The following is a 24,911-nucleotide window of genomic DNA, read 5'->3' as shown; positions in this document are numbered from 1 at the left end:
TTCGCCTTTCCCTTTGGCCAGGGACAAGAATTGGTCTTCCTGATCCTCCCTTCTTCCCCCTCCCCTCCAGCCTGATAGGCAGGACTATGGAGTGGTGAATGGATGGGTAGATATTGGGCTGCTTTGCTCCCCAGCCCAGTTGGGAAGACCCAAGGCCGCCACCTCTCATTTGTCAGCATCATTTTCCCTGAATGCCTACTGTTAACATTCTTTCACCGCCTTACAGAGTTAAGGAGTCAGGAATGGGTTCTGTCTCTACCAACATCTAGATTATATGACCTTGGGTAAATTATTTGCCATAGGTTTCCCTGTCTGTAAAATGAGGGGATGGGGATTTGGATGATTGTTGAAGGTCCCCACCAGCTCTGAAATTCTGTGACATGGGGCACAAAGCCCAGGGATACCACTCTTTTTCCTTATCAGAGAGGTAGTGGGTGGTAGGTATGATGCTGGATAGACCCTCAACTCATGCTGTAGCCTCCTAGAGACAGGTGGATGGGTGCTTTGAGACAAGTGGATAAGCACCCATTATATGTTTAGCCTTGCCTTATATAGCACTTTGGGTCAGAGTAGAACAGGGAGTTGTTTAAATCTCTGTTGCATTGACAAAAACTTTCCTGGAACTAGTACTTCCACTTCCTTACTACCCCTTTACTCCCAGCCCCTTATAGTATGGCTTCTATCGCAGTCACTGTCCTGAAAATAGACTGTGTCATGTGCTGGTGGAAAGAGCATTGATGATGGAATCCGAGGGTCTGGATTTGAGACCTGGCACAGCCACTCTATGACCATAGGCAAATTGCTTCCCATCTTAGTTTCCTCACTTTCCACTTTTACAAAAACATGTAGCTGGACTTAATTATTTCTCCCAGCTTTAAATCTTGTGATTTTCTCCAATGATTTCTTTTTAAACACAGTTTTATTGATATCTTTTGATTTTATATCTATATTTCCCTATATGTCCCTCCATTCTCCCCATCCTCTTCCAAGAGCCATCCCTTATAATGAGAGCGAAGGAGAGAAACTGAGCAATAAAGAGTAGGGAGGGAGAGGAGAAGCAATACCAATAATACAATGAAAAAAGTCTGATTGTATGCTGTGCTCCTACCTCCTCAAACAGGGTGGAGCCTTGGTGCTTCCTCAAATCTCCTCTTTGGAAACAAGTTTGATCATAACTTTGCTACATTCATTTTCAATTGTTTGCTGCCTTTGAGCTCTCTGTTTACATTGTAGCCATTTTGTAGTTCCCCTTATTTTCCTAGTTCTACCTGTTTCCCTTTGCATTAGTTCATATAAATCTTGAGAGCTATTCTGTATTCATCAGCAATGGCCCTGTCCAATGGCCTTTTTTTCCAAAGTGCATCCTCCTCGACATCTGCAATATTTGAAGACAAGGTTTTTGATGGTTTCTCCTTTGCTGTTTGTTTTGTTGTTACTGTTTTATTTTGCCTCTTCCTCCATTTACATTTAAGTGTAGCTTTCTTCCCTCAGCCAAATTCTCTATTTTTCTTCTCTTTTGGCTTTAATTATCATCTCTTCCCAGATGTACTTTTAAACATAGATTAGGTTCTTCAGTGAGCCCCATTTCTCGCAGACTTCTAGATATCTTTACCTTGATGATTTCGAAGGCCTTTATCCTCACTAAAATTCTGGGTTCTATATTCTTATTTGGGGATAAGATAGAGCAACTGGATGACTCTCCAAAGAACAACACCCTACTTATCTCAAACTCAACATATCTTGAATTAAATTAATTCTCATTGCCCCAAAATCTGCATCTCTCCTCTTCCAACTTCTTATTTTTGTCAATTATATCACCACCCCAGAGATAGCATGTTAAAAGAGTATAATGCTGGACTCTGAAGCGGGGAATCTAGATTCAAATCTTACCTCATATATATTAATTGTGCGACTCTAAGCAATAATAACAAATATGTTTATAGTGATTACTACATGGAAGATATTGTGCTGAGTAATAATTATCTCATTTGATCCTCAGTCCAACCTTAGGAGGTAGTTGATATTATGATCCCCATTTTACAGTTGAGAAAATTGAGGCAACCAGGTTATGACTTGCTCAAGATCACACAGCTAGCAAATATCTAAGGTTGACTTGGAACTCGGGTCTTCATGACTCCAGGCCCAGAGCTCTAACTGCCCATAGTGCCTGATTGCATAGCATGTGCTTAATAAATGCTTGTTGACTTGACTCTTGTTCTCAGTTCTCCATATGTCAAAGGAGGAGGCTGGGTTAGATGGCCTCACTCTAAATGTATGATCCTATAACCCAGTCACTTAGTCTGGAAACGCCAGATTCCTCACTGGCTGCTCTCCATCTCAGAGACAGTTGATTTCTGGGTTCTGTTGATTATGGTTCTATGAGCAGAGCTGCTCTCATATCTTGTCTGTGGTGTTTGTACTTGCTGCCATCAGACTAATTTAGATCTTTATCGACTATTGCCTCCTAATTGTCTTCCTAACTCCTGTTTTTCCCTTCTCTGAACCATCCTTCATATTGTGGCTCAATTAAATTTCTTAATGGCAGGTAGGTGACTTCCCAGTGGCTGAGAGCATTGAGCTGAGATCAAAAAGACTTGAATGTGACTTTCAGATACTTGAAATGGAAATCATAACACTTAACTCCCAGCATTGAAGGTAAGGATCAAATGAGAAAATAGTGTTTAGCACAGTAGTTACTTAAAATTCATGCTTATTTCCTTCCTAATTTTACAAGTCTAATATGTCATCACTGCTCAAAAACATTCTTAGCCCATCTTAGATGCCACCTACTCCATGCAACCTTTCTTGATTTTCCTCTCCTCTGAAAGTGATTTCTCCCTTTTTGTAGAACACTATTATTCTTGAATCTATTTTTTGTCCCTCTGTTTTGTATCCTTAGCATTTTCGTGTCTATCAAAGCCCTATGTATTAGATTGTAAACTCCCTGACAGCAAGAGCAATCTTGTTTCTTTTCCTAGTTATCTATAGAACTAAATAGACTCTTCACTCCTGAAATTTAAGATTCTTCCACAGCCTGGTTCCAACTCCTCTTTCTCACTTTATTTCCCAATATTCCCTTTTACACACACTATGTTCTAAACTTACTGTATTACTGGTTGATCCTAGATCTTCTATCTTAATACTTGCATATAATTGAAATGTATTCCCTGTTTTTTTCAAGACCCCATAGTAGATGCTACCTCTTCCATGCAGTCTACCTTGATTTTCCTCCTGAGAAAGGAATCCTGTTCTCCCCCTCATCCCAAAGAACACTACCGTGCTTGAATCTCTTTGCTTTAGCACAAGCTACCTTGTATCCTACATTTGTGTTATATCCTATGTATTAGATTGTAAACTCTCGAGGGCAAGCACAGTCTTCTCATCCTTGTAAACCCAGAGCCAAGCACAGGGCCTGGCTCAATAAATGTCTGATGAATTTATTTGTGGGGAAGATGTAGTCCTCTACCCTAGAAGACCTTAGGATTTAAAATTAGACAAGTTCTTAGATTATCTAGTCTACCCCCGCTCTGTTTTGTAGAAAAGGGAACTGAGGAGACTTGCTCAAGGTCACGCACAGCACTGGCGGCAGAGTTAGTAATAGAATTCAGACTTCCAGACTCCCAGCCCAAAGTTCTTTCTGTTCAAACACAAGAGCATATAGCAGCTTTCATATTAACAGCTCCCTCCCAAGTCACCAAGGGGCTTGCTTAGTTGGCTTAGTGTCTTGAGGATTGTCCCTGGGGACAATCCATCAGAAAAGGAATGTGATTGGTCCACACTGGTCCAACATGTGGATGCTGGCCCCGGGTGCCCTCATCACCCCCTTGACCGGCGACACTGGCACGTGTGCCTCAACCCCAGGGCGTAAAAGGCCCCAGAGGAAGGGATTGTCTTCCAGATGAAGCAGGAGTAGAAGAGGAAGGAAGCCTGGATCAGTGAAGGGTCTGTGTCGCCTCCCTTCTCCCCCCCCCCCTCCCCTTGTAGCAAGAGGCCAAGGAGTAAACAGGAAAGACTGGCTGTTCCATGATGGGGATTGGGGGTGTTAAAAAGAACCAGAGGGAAGGTGGGGGGGAAATACTGGAGAAAAGGATTTTGCCTTTGTTAATGGGGGGAGGCTAGAGAGCTTGGACTCCCCTGGAGGCTACAGCTGGAAGGGCCTTGTCTAATCCCACTCATTTTACAAATAAGGAAACTGAGGTCTAGGTAGGAGAAAGCACTTGCTCAGTCATGCGATGAATCAGTGACAATGGATAGGTTTCTCCATTCCTCAGTCCAATGCCTTTTCCACTCCACAACTTTTTCCAGGCACCAAGATACCTGGGTCTTATTCCAATTTTCTATCAGATGTGCCCCTCACACAGCCCAGCAGCCCTTGTTACCTGACTCTTGAACCACCAAGACTGAGGGGAAAGGGATCTTGGTTGGGGGTAGTGCTGTACAGTTTGAGAGAGAGAATGAGAAAGGAGGCCAGATGGCCAGCCCAGGAGGGTGAAAGACCCAGACATGTCAGTGCCTAACTCCAGACTCTGGTTGCTCCCAAGGGGCTGCTTGCCTGGCACCCCTGCCCCTTCCTTCTGAGCAGAGGAGGAGGCTGTGAAGGGCGGCCAGTCCGGAGCCAGGATAGACCTGCCCCCCAGGACTTGGCCCCTCCAGATCAGATAAGGCCCCGGGAGGACAATAGGGAACACAAACAGTGCTGGGGTGTTTAGTCCGACAGGGTGCAGGGGGCGGCAGAGCCAGGCTGAAGGCGCCGGCCCCAGACAGAGGCCCTGACTTGCCCCTTCATGGGCCGATGGAGATGATGGAGCTTAATTTCCCTACACCTCTAGGAGTTCACCCAAGTTTATCCCGGGAACAAGGACCCATGTGATAGAGCCAAAATACATCTTAGAGGCTACCTATGTCTGACCTCTTTATTTTAGGAATAAGGAAACCAAGCTAGAGAACCAACCAAGGTCACACTGAGGATTAGTGGCAGGAGCCCTAAGAAGGGAGCATTTGGGGTAAAACCAGCTGTGAAGGATTCGGGGGCATTTGGGGCTCTCTCTGAGGTGTGTGGTGTCACAGGTGTGGAGTTACAGTGAAAAGTTACCCAGTGGAAGAGGGACGTGTGGAAGCTGTCCTGAGCATGGCCCCAGGGATGCCAGAATCTCTGCAAGAGGCCAAGGGCCTAGGGACCAGAAGCAGAGCACCCCTTCGGACAAGGACAATAGAACGTCATGGTGAGGGCCTCACCCTCCGCCCTGCCTTGGTCATTCACAGGCAAGAGTGGGGGGTGGGATCAGACACCTTTCCTGGCTCCTGGCTCCAGGCCGAGACTGGAGACAGGAGGCTGGCCTCAGTGGTCCCTGGGGGCAGCGCCTACATTCCTGAGGTGGCCAGCGGCCAAGGGGACAGTCACTCTTGAAGTCCCTCCCCCTGGGTGGACTGAGAGGATGTTCTCTCCTTGATCCTTCTCCCTCCTCCCCCAAGATTCCTGGTCAGCAAGGAAGCCGGAAAGAGCCAGATTCACTGACCAGTCTGTGGAGGAACCTCTGGGGCTCTCCTGAGGAAACAGAGCTGTCTGCTCCCGGAGAAGCTTAATTAATGTGTTCTTTCAGAGATCCTGGGTTATCTGATAAACTTGGGCATTCCAAGACCCAGGGAGTCCAGGATACTGCCCTATTTGGACTGGAGATGTGATCTTGAGGGCTAATACGGATAACTTCACATTGATGTGGTGCTTTCAAAAGTTTGCAAAATGCTTTCCTCATAATATAGGGTATCCCAGCATTCCAAATACCATTTTAGGCTCTTAAAGCTAATGCTTAGAACTTCACTAAATGCAAGGTAGGTGGTCCCAGAACAAGGTATTCCAAAAATTTTTAATACCATTAAAAGCTTACAATTGCATTGAGACTCTTGTGACCATATTATTTTACAGATGAAACTGTAACTATGAAAAAGGGAGAGCAAGTAATACATAATCACATGGCTTATAAAGTGCCTGAGCTAGTGCTACCCATTATACCACACTGCCTCCTTTGGAATTGGGTGGTTGAGGGCCAAATCCTGGGCTCTACCCATTAACTTCAACAAATCATTTAATCTCTCTGGTCTACTCTGATCCTTGGTTTCCCCATCTTCCAAGATATGGTGGTGAGAAAATGAAGTGCTTGGCACTTAAAAGCCTTACAAGCCCCATGCCAGTTACTATTTTATGAGCAGGTTAGACTAGATAGTCTCTGAGATCCCTCTCAGTTTTGGGGAGCACAGATGGGGAGTCATGAAGAATTCCCGAACTCACTCAGGAGAATGCAGGTTCCCCTCTGATCCCTTATCTAGGCCTTAGTTTCTGTACAATGAGAAGGTTGAGCTGGAGGGTCCCTAAAATCCCTTGCAGCTCTGACATTTTAGAAAGAGCAGCTAACCCTTTACCCCTCAGGTTGATAGCCATGAGTTCATCTATCCTCACCAGTGCCTTACAAGGCAGGTAGTACAAATATGATCACGCCCATTTTGCAGATGAGGACCCCAAAGCCCAGAGCAGTGATGTCACTAACATGCCAGTTTGAGCTCGGGGCCCCTTCCTCCCCACCTGCTTTTGTGCACGGGCAGGTAAATGAAGATCGTTGTTCTGGGAATCAGGGTTGCACGTTTAGTGAGTTGTTTCCTGCCAGACCCGCACTCCCAGAAGCCTGAGCCCTTTGCCTGCTGTCTGTGATGGGAAGTTTCACTTCTCTGTTGGAGTTGGTCAGGGTGGCGCCCTGGGCCAATACTAAGTCGTTCTCCCCCACCATGTCTGGCTTCCCATTTTATCCACTTGAGAAACTGAGTTATTTTCATGCAGCTACTGAGTTCAGAGTCAGGATTTAACCCCAGGTCCGCTGACTTCAAAACGGGTGCTCGTTTCCTGACTCTTTCTTAGCCAGGTCCCTCCATCTGATCCTTGAAATGGAGGAATTAGCCTAGGTCCTGGGCTCATAGATTTGATGCTAGAAAGGCCTTTGGGCTTATATGGATTCCAGCCTCTTCATTCTACAGATGAGGAAGCAAAAAGTTAGAAAGATTAAGTAATAACCAGGATCACATGGGCTATTGGGAAATGACAAGAAGTGAGATTTGAACCCAAATCCCCTGCTTCCAAATTCAGTGGTTTTTTCCCTGCATAACACTGCCTCTGCCTTTTAGGGATCTCTAAATTCTCTCACCTTTGCTATCCAGCGTGAGGGTGAGAGGGACAAAGAGCAGCTCTGGGAGGGAGTGGGCTGGGAAATCTCTTCCCCTGTCCTGGTGTCCTGTTCTGGGGAGAGGCCCTTGTGGAAAGTGGGCACCATGGAGAAATGCATGAAGGGGATTTAGAAAACACCCATTGGTTGTCCATAAAAGGGGCAAGAATCAATTCGATGAAATGGGCAAAGAAGCCTTCTGCCTCTTTAGCTTTCTTTCCCTGTCTCTGATACCCCAAACACCCACCCTGAGCTCCACCATGCCCTCTCCCCTGTAATTTCAGGAAAAGGAACAGGACAGCAGGGTGTCTGCTCCCCTCCTCCACCCTAGCTGGGGGCTTCTCTTAGAGGCTAAGGGGGAAGCAGCTGGAATCTCAACCCCATTGTCTTGGATGGATCCCCCTCCCCCTCCCCTCAGCTCTTTCCTCCCCTAGGGATCCTCTTCCTGGCAGATCTTGCTCAGTGCCCAGATTCCCGGCATTTCCGAGGGTGGGATATGGGGACCATGGGGGCATCAGCAAGGGCCTTCCTCGGCTCCTTGCCTGGGGGCGGGCCAAGGCCCTGGAATGTGTGTTTGGGTTCCTGAGGGGAGCTGCCCTCTGTCCCTGAGGAGACTCAGCCGTCCTCAGACTCTGGCCCCTCCCTTCCTCCCTTCTCCTCCCCCACCTCCAGCTTAGGGTAGGCGTCTTTTCACTGGCCAGACCTTGGGGATAAACAATGGCCTTGGCCTTTGATCTCATCAGCCACTGTCCCTGACAAGACACCAGGAGGCAGCTGGCTGGAGAGGCTAAGTATCTAGTGGAGGGAGCTGTCCCGGGTGGGGAGGGGGAAGGTGGCCTTGTCAGGCCTGGGTGAAGGGAGCTGTCCAGGGGTAAAGCCTCAGTCCCTTGGGACTGAGGAAACAAAGAGGCCATCAGACAGGAATAGTATCAAACCCATTATCTGTGCTAATGAAGGAGACACAGTTTGGAAAATCCATAAGTAATTGGATATTTTTTTAAATAGCAAATACTATTCACTGAATACATATTATGAACTACATTAAGTGATTTTTCCACTTAGTCAGGTTAAGACTGTCCATTAAAACAAGTTTGCATTCACTGAGTGGAGAGTCCTGGAGGCCAGGGATAGCCTGGTAATAAAATGTGCCCAGATGGGCCTCTTGTTGATAAATGAAAAGTACAATACCAGCTGGTCTCACTCCCATTTCTCTACTCCCAAATAGCTCTGAATGGAGAGGACCACAGAGTTCCAGGGTGAGCTGTTACCATCTTTGAGAGTCTCCTTCCTCCTCTGGGGTTTGGTCCGGACTGCCTTCCAACCCCTCATGAAGCCTTCCCTAACCTCACCCTGAATCAATGTCTCATTCTTTTGAACCTTTAATATCTGTGGGCTTTGGACTCCTCATTCTGGTCCTTATCCTCAGATAATCTCTAGGGCTCTTTCTTAACCATCATAAGCATTTGTTTGAGTCTTGTGTCTCTAACTGAATGTTAAACTCCAAGAGAGTAGAAGCTATTTTGCATTGATCACAGGATACCAGATTAGGTATACAATAAGTTTAATAATTATTGTCGAATAAATGGACAACCAAGGATCCCTTTCTACAGAGTGCTTTGAGATTCTGATGAAAAAGACATCAGATCACCTCTCAAAGGATACTGACTGTCCCTCTGATCCACCGATTACCAACCCTCACCTCCAGTACCTCCAGTAGTGATACAAGTCCAACTGGCCAGAAAGTGGGGGCACCCAGGGATTTCCCTTTTTGGGGACAGACGCCTCTCGGGAGCTGATTGACAGAACCAGATGTTTCCTGCCAGATGTGCTGGTCCTGTCACTAGAAGCTAGAGAAAACCGAAGAGGAGAGGTGGGATTGGAGAGGGGGAGGAGAGTAAAGGAGTTCTGTCAGGCCCTGACAGCCCCCCAGTCCCAAGCCCAGACTCTAAACAGCACTTCCTCTCTCCCTTTGGCTGGTAGCCGCCCCACAGCCCCTCCTCTAAGGAAACTCATTTCCTGCCTCCCTGGGTCACTCCCCGGGCTGGGCTGTTCGGGAGCAGCTCGCTCCACTGAGTGCCCAGCCTCTGGTCAGCTACCCTTGAGGCCAGAGTGCACTCTCTCTCTCTCTCTCTTTCTCTCTCTCTCTCTCTCTCTCTGTCTCTCTCTCTCTCTCTCTCTCTCAGCCTCCCCTCACAACCCCACCGAGATCACCCTTTTCTGCCTCCCCTGACATCATCCCATTCTCCCTGCTTCTTCCTCGATCTTCTCCCCCCCACACTTTTCCCACCCTTGAGAAGGCTGGAGCAGGGAAGCTGCCGGTGCCCCTTTGGTCACGAGGACAAGCCACGCCATCCAGCGAGGCCCCCGGCCACTGTGCCCCTGGACACTGGATAAGATCCCCAAAACAGGCAGACAGAGGGTCGGCATGGAGGGAGCCTTCTACATCGCGATGTTCCTGGCTGCGTGTGCCTTCAGCTTGGCAAGTAGGTGTCTCCTGTTCCCCAGGACTTGTCCAGGATCCCCTCTCACTCACCTTCTCCAATGAAAGACTTCTCTCTGCCATTAGGGAGTCCTTCTGCCTTTGTTAACTGATAGTATTGGGGTCCCTCTTCCCCAAGTTCTTGGGTTAGAGTCAGTTTGGCAGGTCTCCTTGTCCTGGGTCCAAGCCAGCCTCCATCTTCACTTTCCTTCTGGTCCCCAGCCTCTTAGAACGCAGTCAGAGAAGGACGAGTAGAGCCCATCATCTGTGAACCCTGGTCTACCTCTTCCCACTCCATCCACCCCATCTGGGAACCTACCGGCCAAACTTACTTTGCTTCTGAGATAAGCGGGAGCTCGGGTAACAGCCTAGTAGAAAGTACTCTCTGAGATGGTTTTCATCCCAGCTCTACCAACAAACTTGGGCAAGTAACTTCACTTACCTGGGATTCAGTTTGTTTTGTAAAATGAGAATTTTGGATTCCATAATTTCTCTGGATCTTTCCAGATCTAAAGAGTCATGAGTCTATAAAGTTTCCAGTTGATTCTTCTGACCAGCTCATGATCTGGCTGTGCCTCTCTTTAGGAATCTGGTAGGAAAAAACGGAGACTAATTTTTGATTTCCCCTCATCTCATTCTTCTTTCCCTGCCCCTCAGGTAAAGATACTCAGTAATAGCTCAGAGGCAAAGATGTATTCGGGCTGCTAGCAGTTCCTAGGACCTAACTGCTGGAGCTCCACTCCTGAGGGAGGGAGAGGAGACCAGAATCTGGGGACAATGAGTCTTTGCCTCTAAGAGGAGGCATGCCCTTTAATCCACATCCTCCAGTTAGTGTCTCTAGCTATAGAGCTAGGGATGGCTGAGCTTCTCTTTCTTCATATGGAAAACTCCAGCCCAATATCTTGCTTCATGCACAAGCTGGGAAAGCTGAGCAGGGGAGGCTGGGGTGAGGAATAGAAGGAAGACCTTAGAGCTCCTTCAGGATGGGGTTAAAGGTTGAGACTTCACAGTGTAACAAACACAAGACTGAGAGTCAGGAGACCTGAATCCTGGTTCTGATCCTGTCACTCACAATGGTGTGATATGGGCCAAGTAGTTCTACTTCCCTGAGTCTCAGTTTCCATATCTACAAAATGAAAAAGTTGGACTAGCAGGGTTCTTACCATGCCATACCTCAAAGCCCCTCACAGGTGTAATGCTGCATCCTAAGGCCCTTTCCAGCTTGGACATCCCATGTTCTAAGGCCATGTCCAGCCCTGACATTCTATAATTCAGTGAAATCACCCTTTGGTCCACTTGAGATGGTGTCTTCTATTTCCTAGATTCCCCTTGAGACTCTCCAGAAACTGCTGAAAGGATAGGAGAACTAGGAGAACCCTGGAAAAACATCATTAAAGCCTGCCAAGCTCCCCAGCCTCCCGCTCGGCAGAGAAAACCAGTACCCTTCCACAAATTGTCCTATATCGCTCCATATGTTATCTCATTCTCCCCTCTCCCTCCCCTTAAGGAACTTCTTTTATAGACTCAGATCCTGGCTATCCCTGGGCCCTGGGCTCAGGGGGCTGTGGATTGAGTTCTAGCCTCTCACTCCAGTGGAGGTAGGTGTTGGAGGTAAGGAGAGTTTGCTCAAACGGAGGATGGCAGGAACACTGTGAATTCTGTCATTAGAGGAAAGAAAGAAAATCAGCACGGTTCATCCAGGAGTGAGGAGATAGCATGGACTGCAGGGTTCTCTTTCCTGGGTCTGGCCCCTGATCTCCTGGGAGACGCTATAGAATCACAGACTATTTGAATTCACAAGGATATTATGGATCATCTGGCCTTAGAGTCCAATAGCCACCAACTGTGTAAAATTGGACAAGTCCCTTAAAGCTCTCCTTTCCTCATGTATACAATGGGATAGTTTTTAGAGGACTTTTCAAAGTGCTTTGCAAACTTTAAGGCATTTTATAAAAGTGAATTTTCCTCCTCTTCTTCCCAATATTTTTATCTATAACATCCTCATTTTAGAGATGACAGACCAGAGGCCTATACAGGGGCAGGAGCTTGCCAAAAGTCCCATAGCAAGTCAGTGGCAGAGCTGGTCACAGCCACCCAACTCCTGCACTGGGCCTTTTCCTACTCCCTCCAGCTGCTTCATTTTGCTGCAAATCTTTGGCCCACTTTTTTTTTTTCAGTTGTATAAATTGTACAAATTGTTCAAATTGTGCTCTCTGGGACGGTTTCTGGTTTGTGTCCTATCAGAAGGGAAGTGGATTTTTGTACATGGCTGCCCTGCTGCTGGCCTGTGCTGGGAGCATGGGGGATGAGCCCTACAGAGGACTGGCAGAGCTCAACAGAAATCTTGTCAGTCCTGTACTTAGGGGCCGCAGTCCTGCCCCGTTTTCCCAGAGCAGCTGACTCTTACTTCAGAGTCCATGATTCAGCGTCCAAGGGCTTGAGTTTGAATCTTCCTTCTGCTGCTTTCTGTCTCCATGATCATGTCTTGGAGCCTCAGTTTCCTCCCATCTGTAAAATGAAGGGGTTGGACAGAGCCGGGGTCTCTGTCAGCTCTATGCACATCTTCCACTTCATGCACAAGCACAGTGTCGGCCTCTGGAAAGACTTAGGGAAAGAAGATTCCATAGGTGTCTTGGGAGAATGTGGAGATGATAAATGTTCACATTTATATGATGTTCAGAGATTTACATACATGTCCCATACATGACATTTCCAGTATGGCATAGTGCATCAAGAGCTGGCTCCTGGGACAGAAAAACTAGGCTTCCAGTTTTCCCTCTGATACTGACTGTGTGACCTTGGCTCATTGTCTCAGTGCCCAGGCAATTTCCCAAGACTGTAAGTGGTCTCAGGGCGGCTGATCTGCATGGTGACGGGAATTTCCTCATTGGGAGTACCCTACATTGATAAAATTACCCACCGGACCATAAAAAACCCTTAGAGATTTAAAGAACACTCCCTCCCCAAACCAGATAATACAAGTATTCCAGATAGGAACTAGTTTTGTGATTTCATTTTTAGAGGGAATTATATTTATATGTAGTGTTTCATGTCTGTGGATACACTATAGATGTATAATTATCAATAAAAGTCAGCACCTCCCCGGCTCTAGAGCAGACATGTTACTGCCCCTTAACCCCACACTGCCTACAATACTGCAACAAACCACTGTGGAATGTAATTGGGAAATATTTAACTGAATACAACGTAACAAAAATGGATATATTTTAAAACTAAGTCAGAATCCAGCCCACAAGGGATCCTTGTGTTTAGATTAATGGCCTGTTTCTTTTGGAGTTTGACACCACTAGCCCTAGCTAGGGGTTTAAAAGATTAAATGACAGAGTCACACAGTCAGTGTGTTCAAAGTGTTCAAAATCTGGAGGATCTGAACAGAGATCTCTCTGGCTTGGAGGCCTGCTCTCTATTATCTAAGGCAGGGGTGGAGAACTTCCTGCTCTTAGGCCTTATAAGGCTCATGAAATCCTTTGCCTAACCAATCACAGGCAAGGATGAGCTGAAAGTTTGGTACAACCAAGTCCCACTGCTGGAGTTCTATAAGTTGATAATTTTGAGGCTTTTTTTTGTTTTTTGTTTGCTCTTATTTTTTAATACACATTTCTTTATGAATTATGTTGGGAGAGAAAAATCAGAACAAAAGGGAAAAACTATGGGAGAGAAAAAAAAAACAACAGAAAAAACAATTGAACATAATATGTGTTGATTTAACATTTAATCTCCATAGTTCTTTTTCTGGATGCGGGTGATGTTTTCAACCCAAAGTTTAAGCTGATAGTTTTGTCTGGCCCTTGAATGGAATTATAAATATCCAAATGGTCCTTTACAGAAAAAAGACTCCCCAACCTTGATCTATGCCATACTTTCTTGCAAGTACTTTTATCACCATCTTACATATAAGGAAACTGAGATTGAGAAGTTAGTTACTTGCTAATAAAATAAACATGTTTACAGACCCAGTACTGTGACCTGGGGTTTCAGGTGGGGAGGTTGGTGACAGCCGGGGATAACTCAAAAAGAAATCAGAGGGAGTCAGGCTCTTTGGCCTTTGGCTCAATTCCTTGCCCCTATCCTATCTTCATCTAGAATGAAAATTGACAGCAAGGAAGGGCATCAAGGTAAAATTTCTCCAGAAGAGGGGTTCTTAACTTTTTTGGTGACATAGACTCTGCTTGAGAGAATTCAGTGTCTCATCTTCAGAGAGGTAGATCTCTGGGCCTAGGAGAGCCATCATTTAGACTCTCCTATATCTAAGGGGTTTATGTTCCCTGGGACAGAGAAAAAAGTCTGTTGACTTCTGGTCAGATATGGTTTGGACTAGATGACCTCTGGGGTGCCTCCAGCCCTGAGATACAACTTAGGAAACTAAGTCACAACTACAGTGTGTGACTTTGTGCAAAGCAATCAATTTCTATTTGCCTCAGTTTCTTCATCCGTAAAAGAAGGATAATACTGCACCTTTCTCCCAGGGTTGTTGTGAGGATCAAATGAGATAAAAATTGTAAAGCATTCAGTACAGTGCCTGACCAAAGTAAGCCCTCCGTAAATGTCAACTATTATTTTTTTTTGTGAGTCCTTTCTCAGATTGATGTTTTAAAAAGAATCATAATTGAAAAACTGTTTAACTTCAAGTAGAAGTGAAAATAAAGATATATTTTTTCCTATGCAAGTTTATAGATCCCTTTGAAATCTAACAATTGTTGGTTGAAAGGATAACAAGGCATCCTTGAAAAAAATCTAAAATACTTTTTTTATTTCCAACATTATTTTATTTTTTCAAATACATGTAAAGATAGTTTTTAATATTAATTTTTTATAGACTTTGTATTCCAAATTTTTCTCCCTCTTTCCCTTACCTCCTTCCTAAGACAGCAAACAATTTAATTTGGCTAAATATGTGTAATTTTTAAAAACATATTTTGTTTTTGTCATGTTGTGCAAGAAAAAAATCAAGAATCTGAAATATTTTTTGGTTGGGAGTAGGAAATGGGGAGAAATCAGTCCTGAGCCTCTGTCCCTAGAAATTCTTCCAAGTGGCTTAAATTCCTAGAGATCCAGGGAGATAGTTTCATTCTAGTCTCATTCCAAAGGGAAGATCAGAAAAGTTCTAGGATATTCTCTACACTTTGCCTGCCTTTTTCTTATAATTTTTGTCTCCTTCCCACTGAAGAAGGGATGGCCTAGGCCATCTAATCCAATCTCCATATTTTATGGGTGAGGAAGCTGAGGTGCAGGGAAATCAAATGGCTTACTTAACATCAGACAGTTAGTTAGGTGGCAGAGAGAGCATTTGAATTCATCTTCCTAGGCCAAATCCTTGTGTTCTTTCACCATAACTACCTTTCCCCATCCCTCTGCTCTCTCCAGTCCAAGATCCCTATCTTGGAAGCATAGAATTTGGAAATAGAAGGGATATTGGGGGATCATTCTGTCCCATATTCTCATTTCATGAGTGCAAGATGGGGGTAGCAAGGGTAGACAGCATTTTGTTCACAAAAGATAAGATAGTCTTAGTTGACTACAAGCTTGATAACAGTTATAAGTTAATTATGTGACATGTTGATTAAAAATGCCCACCCCCCCCACCCCCCCAAAATGATAGTACTATTGTGTTCCCTCAGATCAGAACCTATCAGAACAGGTGTGGGTACCACACTCCAGAAGGACATTGACAGTCTGAAGGAGGACATGAATTGGCTTCCCATTCATTATATTTAAGGTTCACTTGAAAGAAGTTGGCATGTTTTGCCTAGAGAAGACTTAGGGAGCACAAGAGAGGCAAACTGAAATATCTCAAGGGTCATAATGTAGAAGATGGATCCTATTTCCTTGACCCCAGAAGTCAGAGCCAGAAGCAATAAGTGGAAGTTACGGGAAAGTAGATGCTTCTCTATGTGTGGCAAAAATTTCTGTCTGTTAGAGTTATCCACAAATAGAATGGGATTCCTTGGAAGGTATGGGATTCCTCCACTTGAAATATTTAATGACCAGATGATACTTATTTGGGACACTATAGTGATGACTTCTGGTCAGATATGGTTTGGACTAGATGACCTCTGGGGTGCCTCCAGCCCTGAGATACAACTTAGGAAACTAAGGCCTAGTTAGGTGAATCAATCTGTCCAAAGTGACATGGAGTGGCGAGTGGCAGAACCAGGGATTCAAGCCCCATTCCTCTGATTCCAAATCCAGTGCGTTTCCCCTTCTCCACATTGTCCCCTTCTAGTCTGACCTCTCCATCAGTAGATCAGTCAGTACCACAGAATGCGTATTTTCTGTGGATTGAAAATGGTAGAGCTGGAGTAGAAATTGGAAATCATCGAGTCCAGCTTGATCTTTCTGCAGAGGGGAAAGCCCGAGCCCAGAGAGGAGATGACTTAGGTCACACAATTAGCAATGGAACCAGACTGGAACCTGTGTCTTTTCCCTTAGATCTGAGCCTCTGATGCTTTTTGGTTTATTTCTCCATATTTTTCTCCCTGGGAAACTACTTTAAGCAGAGTTCAGGTTGCTTCAAATATTGGCGGATCTCAAAGCATCATTAACACCTCCATCTCCAGTCACCCGGCTCACTGGCTGGCTCCTTTCCATGGAAGCCTCCTCCCTCAGACCTTTCGTGCTTCCCTGGTGCCTGCCTAATTGTGATTAAGCTTTGTTTTGATACCGTCCCCCCTGGCTGGCCCCACTGGCCATGGGGAGACAGGATGGGGCGTCATACTCCCTTCTGTCTCCCCATTCTCGTCTGTGGCGGGGAGGAGGAGGGGGAGGGGGAGAGAGCAAGCATTCGAAAAAGCCCCAAAGGACCAAAATAAACGCGCGCTTATCTGATCTTCCAGCTGGCTCCGCTATCTGATCATTACATAATGCAATCCAGCTGGGGCTCTACTTGTTGATAGAATAAGGAGGGATGAGAAGAAAGAGAAAAATGTTAGGTTCTTTATATTTTTTCATACCCTACTAGCAATCAAATCATCACCTTCATTCTTGGAAAGAATATGTCAGCCAATTGTCCTGTGGTTTTTCATACCAAGCTAGCCCTCCTTGGGTCTGGCTCCTCGGCTTGTGTGGTCTTCCCCTATCAGAGAATGTGAGCCTCCTGAGGACAGGAACTGCCTTGTCTTTTTGTACCTGGATACCCAGCACTTAGCACAGTGCCCGGCACAAATGCTTTGTTGTTCATTCATTCATAATGATTTATAGAACCTCAAGAATTGTAGAGCTGGAAGGCTCCTGCAGGATGACTGTAGAGGCCAGAAATGTTTGAGTGTCCTGTGTCAGGTTAAGGTGTATGGCCCTTGGGCAATTGTTTCAGGTTCTGGCCCAAAACATCTTCTTGTAAGATCAGATCAATAATCTATCAACTCTAATGAGTTAGCAGTTTGTAAAGATTCCAACACCAGGACAGTGTCCGATGACCCTTTTGGCCAGTGACACTCAAGATGGTGGCTGTGCTGTTGGTATTGAGCTGGCGAAGAAATGAAACTCTCTCGAGGGCCATCATTTAGACTCTCCTATATCTAAGGGGTTTATGTTCCCTGGGATGGAAAAAAAAGTGAAAGAAAGTCCAGGGGTCAGTAAAAGTCCTCTCCCCCTCAGCCCCCCTCTCCCCCATCCCCCTTTGATCAGGCCTGCTTCTGCTCCCCACCAGAGCCCATCTTTGATCTCGAAGAAAACAGGAAGTGAGCAGGACAAGATGGAGACACAAACTTCCAAACAGTCTCCCCTTCTCCATCCTCCTCCTCCGGCCCTGCGCATTCCTCAGGACGAGGTGTAGGGGGCCTGCTTCCTCTCCCCTTCCAGGCCTGGCAGAGTAAATTTCCACTCTCTTCCCTCCCAGCTCCCAGCTTCCTGTCGGCCTCCGTGAGGGGAGGCCCAGAATACAGTCCGGTCATCCTCCTGTTTCCCTTGTTCCCTGGCCGTCATCAGGTCATAGACATCCCCCAATTCACTCCCCCCTCATTTTTCAGAGACCCCAAGAAGAGAAGCAAATCTGTTCAAGGTCACAGAAGGAATTAGCAGGACTGGGACTAGAGCCCCCCCCCCACTCTGAATCTATTACTCCCCTCCTGGACTTTTTAAGTAGGAAAGGCCTTCAGGGGTCATCTGTTTCAACTCTCTCATTCTACAGATGGGGTAACAAGAGGTGAAGAAGGATTGTCCCAAAGTCTCCAGCTAGGAAGTGGTAGGACCAAGACTGCTGGCTCTTGGCCCAGGGATCTTTTTAATTTAGTGTATAACAGTACCTTTAAATGACCAAGCCAAACGCTGCCCCATCATTCCCTCAGACTGATATTTTCTCTGATTTAAATAGTCAAAAAACAAGTGTGGGATAGCCCATCCCTGTGCCCAGCTCTCCAAGGGAAACAGGAGAAGAGGGCACAGTGTCTCCCAGCTCATGTTGGCCACATAAAACACACACATGATCCTCTCTCTGTGTTTTCCCTATTCACTGTTAATCAATTGATCAAATAACAAACATTAATCAAGCAATTACTATGTGCCAGGAATGTAGACCAAAACCGTCTGCCCTTGAGGGGTTCATGTTCTTTTCTTTTAGCCCTGCCGACTTGTGGGGAGAAGAGACGGCCCTAAACACCCAGCCTGTGTGACTGTGCCTCAGTTTCCCTCATTTGTAAAATGCGAACTTTACAGTTATACAATCCAAAGCATGCTAGGCTAGCACCCCACCACAGGTCTCCTTTTCCTAGACGAGGCAGCCGTGTTTGGGGGCTGGGGATGGATATCTATCTGCCATTCTGAGGCGGGCATATATCCGTCCAGCCAGGCAACTGGCTTACGCATGGGCAGGGCCTGGAATTGTAACCCCCCAGCCAGAGCAGAGCTCTAACGGGAGTGGCCCACCCTGCTTGGGCCCAGGTGGTGAAGTCTGGGGCACTTGACAAGTACTCACCTGGAGAGGCTCTTCTCAGCACTCTGCCAGCACCCAGAAGAAAAAGCCAGGGCCCTCGTGAACTATCCCCACTCCTTAGTGACGGCAGAGAACTGCCTCTGCAATGGCTCATCCTGGTCACCAAGGGTTTGTTCTGGCAGCAGGCACAGAGGGTGTGCTTGGAGGCCCCATGGCATCAAAGGGAGTTTTTGGAAGCCCAGGGAATGCGGGAGACTGTCCAGACTTAGCCCTTCATTTTCAACATGAGCTTCTGGAGGCTTCTGGAGTTGGGTCTTGCTGGAAGCTAGCTAGAAGTTGCAGAGTTAGAATGACACTATCAGTCTCTGTCACCAAACCCAGGCCAGCATGACCATCAAATTGGGCCTATAAGGGCATGGATTTCTTTTCTCCCCCACATTTAGCTTTCTTTCTTTCTTTCTTTCTTTCTTTCTTTCTTTCTTTCTTTCTTTCTTTCTTTCTTTCTTTCTTTCTTTCTTTCTTTCTTTCTTTCTTTTTTCTTAACTTTTTTAACACTTAGTTTGGAATCTAGTTAAAGGACATATGACATAAGCAAGGACAAACTTGCAACGTAGTGCTTGCCTAAGAAGTCTTGGGTGAGACTGGCGGAGCCTCCAAAATGGAGCCCTAGTATAACCTCAAAGGCAATGTGATCAACCAATCTAGCATTAGGAAAATGGATCAAATTCCAGTCTTCCTTTGATAGCCAGTCATAGGTTTTGTCCCCTCCACATTCCCTGACTGCCACTTCCCTCTTTTATACAAACTCCCAACTTTCTCCTTCTGAACCAGGCACTGGTTCCTGAGGGTAGTCATGTCCTAACTGCTACTTTTGCATCTATAGCAGCTGCTGCTCAAGTGCTTTTGTGAAACCTCCTCCAGCATACCCATCCCTTTAACCCCCCCTCCCAGATCACCCTTCATTTTTGTGGCAAAAGGCCTGAGACAGTCACACAAGATAAGCAAATGTTGTTGTTGAGTCCTGTCCAACTCTGTGACTCCATTTGGCATTTTCTTGGCAGAGATATTGGACTGGTTTGTCATTTCCTTTTCCACTTAATTTTACAGATGAGGAAACTGAGGCAAACAGGATTAAGTTATCTTCCCAGTATTTGAGGCTAGATTTGAACTCGGGTCTTTATGGCTCCAGGCCTGGGATCTAGCTACCCAAGCAAACATGAATGGTTTGCAAATAAGCATCAGAGATCTCTTTACATCATCTTCCTCTTCCTCTTCTTCCAAAGCCACCCCTCTTCAAAACTTCCCTATTACTGTCACCAATCACCAAGACAGTAATCTGGTGCTCTGACTCTATACTCTCTCATGTCTAAATCATTTCATTTCTCCCTTTCCAACATCCTCAGCATCTGAAATTTGAGATCTCTTCCATATTCAACATTTGAAATTTGATCTCCCTTCATCTTCAACATCTGGAATTTATGCTCCTTTCTCTCTGTTCCCAGAGTTCCCTTCTCCAATAGCCACTAACTCAGTTCAGGCACTTATCACCTTTTTCCTATACCACTGAAAAAGTCTTCTATCTGGTTTCCTTGCTTTAAATCTCTCCCTGTTCCAATCCCTTCTCCACAAAACTGCCAAAATGATTCCCATCAACCACAGCTCCATGCTCAATCAACACTATGGCTACCTATTGATTATAGAACCAATATTTTATCTTTATCTCTCATTCTTTGATTTACATTTTCATAAGTTTTATAGTGTATATCATTATGAGAACAGATATGTACTTCATAATTTATAATGTAGAAATATTGGGACTGTATGTTCAAAATTTGAGGGTTTTTTCTTTTTTATTGATGGGGTGCGTGACCATAAAAATTCAGAGATCCTTTTGGAGAAAACTCTAGACCCAAAGTGAGAGATTCAATTACTTCCCTCACTTTTGGCCTTTCTGGATTTTGATGGCATTGTTTATCAGATATTGATAAAGAGCTGGCTTAAACATCTGGGGAATCTGGGTTCCAAGTCTCACTTCTCATATATACTGACCATATAACCTTAGACAAGTTATTTCATCTCTCTTTGGTCCAGACAACTCCCCAAAGCCTTGTTGCAGAGTAGACAGTGATCTGCATTGGTGAAGGGGGGTTCTTTATTGAGAGTTCCCTAGTGAGTTCCCAGTGAAATTCCAAGTCCAGTCCATGTTTAAGGCTCTGTATCATGGATGGTTCTATGAACTGGTCTGTTCTATTCTATACCTAGCTCTTCTAGTGATTGAGCTGATGGTGATTCCTCTTAAGTTACAGAACATTTTTATCCTTCTTGGGTGCCCTCAAGGCCTCAGAGAATGGGTGAAAAGAGGGAAAAATTACCTAGTCCTAGAGATAGGAACTCCCACTGCCTATAAGGGTTATTACATTTAAGAATAAGAAATTAAGTCATGATTCTTTCACGCTTAGGGGGTCTGGGCCCTGAGACAACCATCAGGCTGGGCCAGTCACCCATGTGTGAGTGACTCACATCCTCACCCACATATCCACTGAGTTGCAATTCCCTGACACTAATATCTTCTCTCTCTCTGTTTTTCCCCCCTGAGGCAATTGGGGTTAAGTGACTTGCCCAGGGTCACACAGCCAGGAAGTATTAAGTGTCCAGGACCAGATTTGGACTCAAGTCCTCCTGATTTCGGGGGCTGGTGCTTTATCCACTTTGCCACTTAGCTGTCCCACCTAGCTGCCCCACCAATATCTTCTTTTAATCATAGTATTCACTTTTAGTGATTATCACCTTACTTAACCATCTTCTCAATGTAATGCATGAAAAAATGGCAAGCAGATTCAGAATTCTAGGATCTAACCTCTAATATGGAGTAGGGGGCAGAGAGAAAGAAAAAAAGGAAGGGAAGAGAACAGGAATTTTTAAAAATATTTTTCCAATTACACAAGACAATTTTTAACATTGATTTTAAAAGTTTTTTGAGTTCCAAATTTTGTTTCTTTGTCCTTCCCTCCCAAGACTGTAAATTTTTTGATATAGGTTATATATGTGCAATCATGTAGAACATATTTCCATATTAGTCATCTTGTGAAAGAAGAAACAGACTAAAAGGGATAAAAAACACCAAAAAGTGAATATCGTATGCTTCAATTTATATTCAGACTCCACTACTTCTTTCTTTGGATGTGGAAAACATTTTCCATCATGAGGCTTGGAATTGTCTTAAATCATTGTATTTCTGAGAAGATAAATGCCTTCATAAATGATTTAGTTCTTTTCAGCAATACAGTAATCTAAAACAATGATCATCACATTGATCAAAACACAACATTGCTGATGCTATGTACAGAGTTGTCCTGGTTCTACTTATTTGACTTTGCATCAGTTCATGTAAGTCTTTCCGGCATTTTCTGAATTCTACTTGCTCATAATTTCTTAGAGTACAATAATATTCCATCACAATCATATACCACAATTTTGTTTAACCATTTTCCGGTTGATGGGCATCTCCTCACTCTCCAATTCTTTACCACCACAAAGAAGAGTTGCTGTAGATATTTTTGTATTTGTGAATCTTTTTCCCTTTTTTAAGATCTCTTTGGGATACAGTAATGGCATTGTTGAATCAGAGTATTTTTGTTTGATTGCTTTTTAATATTGATTTTAAAAAATTGATTCCTTATTTAATTTTTGTCATTTCACCTCGAGAGCCTAGCACAGTGCTGGACACATAGTAAACAGCACCATCAGAATGACATCTTTATCTGCCTTAGTTTTCTTATCTGTAAAATGGAGATAGTAATAGCATCTACTTATCAATGTTGCTGTGAGAATCAAATAAAGTCATGTTTGGAAAGTGATATGCAGACAAGTGCTAGCAATTTAATAAATATTTATTGAATTGGATTAAAAAATTTTTAATTCCAAATTTTCTCTCTCCCCCTCTTTCTCCTTAAAATGGTAAGCAATTTGATGTAGGTTATATGTGGGTAACTATATTTCTATATTAGTTAGAGAACAGGCATTTATTAAGCATCTATGTCATGTCTAGTGCATTACAAATGTTATCTCATTTGATTTCCTCTTACCCTCACAACTACCCTGTGAAAGATATGGTATTATGATCCTCAGTTAAGGAAGCTGAGGCAGATAGTGGTTAAGTGACTTTTCTTGGATCACACAATTAGCAATCCTGGGAGACTAGTTGAATTCAGGTAGATTTTCTTGACTCCAGGCCCAGTACAATATCAACTGCCTCATCCAGCAGGTGCAAATTGTACACTGAAGTCATGTAATAAAGTTATTCCTAATCCCTTGCATTTACTTTAGAAATGTTATGATGAGGGATTGGAAGCCTAGAAAATACCACCATATACAACTTCTTATGTACTGACCCTTACACTTTTTTTAGATAGGAAGGGAAGAGATTTTAATTTCATTTTACAGAGGTGAAAAATTGACTTCAGTATGATAGAATGATTTGCCCATGAGACAAAAAGCAGGACTGTTGGCAATTTGTTTCAAATGTTAGTATTGGGGAAGGGGTGTCTCATTTCTTCCCTGAAGTGGTCTGGATACCAATGTCCCCCTCCCTGACTCCATAGGGAGTGGGAGGAAAAACAGATTGAGGGGGAGAAGGGCAAAGGAGTAGTGTTGAGGCTAGAGGAAGGGAAGAAGAGACAGATTATAGGTCAAGAGCTGTATTTATTCTGCTATATCTCTAAAACATGGTCTATCCATTCCACTAGTGAATGGACTATCCCCTGGGCTTAACAGGCCTTTTCCCCTGTCCTTACCCAATTGTTTTGGCTATAGATAAGAAAATCCTTAGTTATATATCTGACCTAGAACCTGGGACTAGAACTGGGATTAACCCCCTCATCAACTCTTTTGGCTAGATTTAAAAAATCCCAAATTATGCTTCTGAGTCAGAACTGGGGGAACTGGAACTAGAACCTGGGCTTCCTGATTCTTAATACTAGGACCTTTTCCACTTTGAAAGCAGAGAACATAATCCCCAATCAATTATCCCAATTTCCTTCCTCCCCCCATCTCTCCCTCTCTGCCTAGATTAGGACACTGGCCCTAAAGGTGATTATGTATGTTTCCTAACAGATCCTCTGGAAAAAGCTGATTGTGACCTGGAACTCCTGGACTCTGAAACAGGAAAGGTGACATACACCACAAATCAAGTCTCCTGGGGTTGTCTGGGCCAGAAACCCCTTAACTCTACTCAGGAGGTCCATGTCCTCAACCTGAGGTTTTCAAAGGTGAGTGATCCCTTGCTCAGCTGGCTGCAGGGCCAATGGTATAGAATATTACAGGAAAGTTTCCTCCAACCTGACACCCTTTCTCAACAGCAAACAGTACCTCAAACAATCAGACCTGGAATCTAGAGTGAGGGCAGGGTCATAATCATTTTACAGGGAACAAAGTGTCTCTTTCTGACCAAGATACTCACCATCATTTGCAAATGATGTAAATTTTCCTCAATTTTCTAAGTGCTATCATTAATTAAACGGGTTTCTTTGTTGGCTGATTGGGGCTGAAATGGTCAAATAGCAGTCAACCAATCAACAAGCATTTATTAAGTGCCCATCAGGTACTGTGGAATACAAAGACAAGAGAAATAGTTCCAGTTTCTGCTCTTGATAGATAGACAATCAAAAGAAAGATGGATAGACAAGAAAGAAAGAAAGAAAGAAAGAAAGAAAGAAAGAAAGAAAGAAAGAAAGAAAGAAAGAAAAAAAAAGAAAGAAAAAGAAAGAAAGAAAGAAAGAAAGAAAGAAGAAAGAAAGAAAGAAAGAAAGAAAGAAAGAAAGAAAAAGAAAGAAAGAAAGAAAGAAAAAAAAAGAAAAGAGGAAGGGAAGGAGGGAGGGAAGGAAGGAAAGGGAGGGAGAGAGATACACAGACAAGCAAATAAATAGATAGACTGATGGATGGATGGATAGATAGATAAACAGATAGGTAGGTAGGTAGGTAGTTTGAACAAACATTTATTAAGCATTTCCTTTGCACCAGGCACTGTGCTGAGTGCTAGGGATACAAATACAAACAGAACAGTCCCTACTCTCAAGAAACTTACCTTTTAATGGGAAGACACAGAAATATTGATGGGCAATTTTCCCTCAACTTTCTTTCTTGGCCTTGGAGTTATAATGGGCATTTGATGACAAAAATGAAATTGTCCTGTCCTCAAGGAACTTACATTTTGTTCATCCATTTCACATCACTTCTACAATTCTTTCAGGGAGTCAGGGCAAGGGCTCAGCTGCTTCCTTCCAGGCAAGATGGAACATTGATTGTCCCCAGGTTCCACAATCAGTGGGAATCCTTGCCT

General features: G+C 44.4%; 1 protein-coding gene and 1 long non-coding RNA gene across 2 annotated transcripts in view; one reads left to right on the top strand and one right to left on the bottom strand.

The window, feature by feature from the left end:
• Nucleotides 1-839: 839 nt before the first annotated feature.
• On the bottom strand, nucleotides 840-9,348 carry LOC127550831 (uncharacterized). The gene is made up of 2 exons (XR_007950951.1): nucleotides 8,917-9,348; nucleotides 840-7,017 (listed from the first exon to the last, which is right to left on the bottom strand). It is a non-coding gene; the product is annotated as an uncharacterized LOC127550831 (long non-coding RNA).
• Nucleotides 9,349-9,367: 19 nt separating this feature from the next.
• ENG (endoglin) overlaps nucleotides 9,368-24,911 on the top strand; it is a 39,150-nt gene continuing 23,606 nt past the window's right edge. Inside the window, exons 1-2 of the mRNA XM_051980037.1 lie at nucleotides 9,368-9,691; nucleotides 23,687-23,841. Coding sequence (XP_051835997.1) covers nucleotides 9,634-9,691; nucleotides 23,687-23,841 — 213 coding nt within the window. The 5' untranslated portion in view covers nucleotides 9,368-9,633. The remainder of the gene's footprint in view (nucleotides 9,692-23,686; nucleotides 23,842-24,911) is intronic.

This window comes from Antechinus flavipes, chromosome 2, assembly GCF_016432865.1.
Source record: "Antechinus flavipes isolate AdamAnt ecotype Samford, QLD, Australia chromosome 2, AdamAnt_v2, whole genome shotgun sequence".
NCBI classification, from domain to species: domain Eukaryota; kingdom Metazoa; phylum Chordata; class Mammalia; order Dasyuromorphia; family Dasyuridae; genus Antechinus; species Antechinus flavipes.
This window is presented reverse-complemented; position numbering and strand designations above follow the sequence as displayed.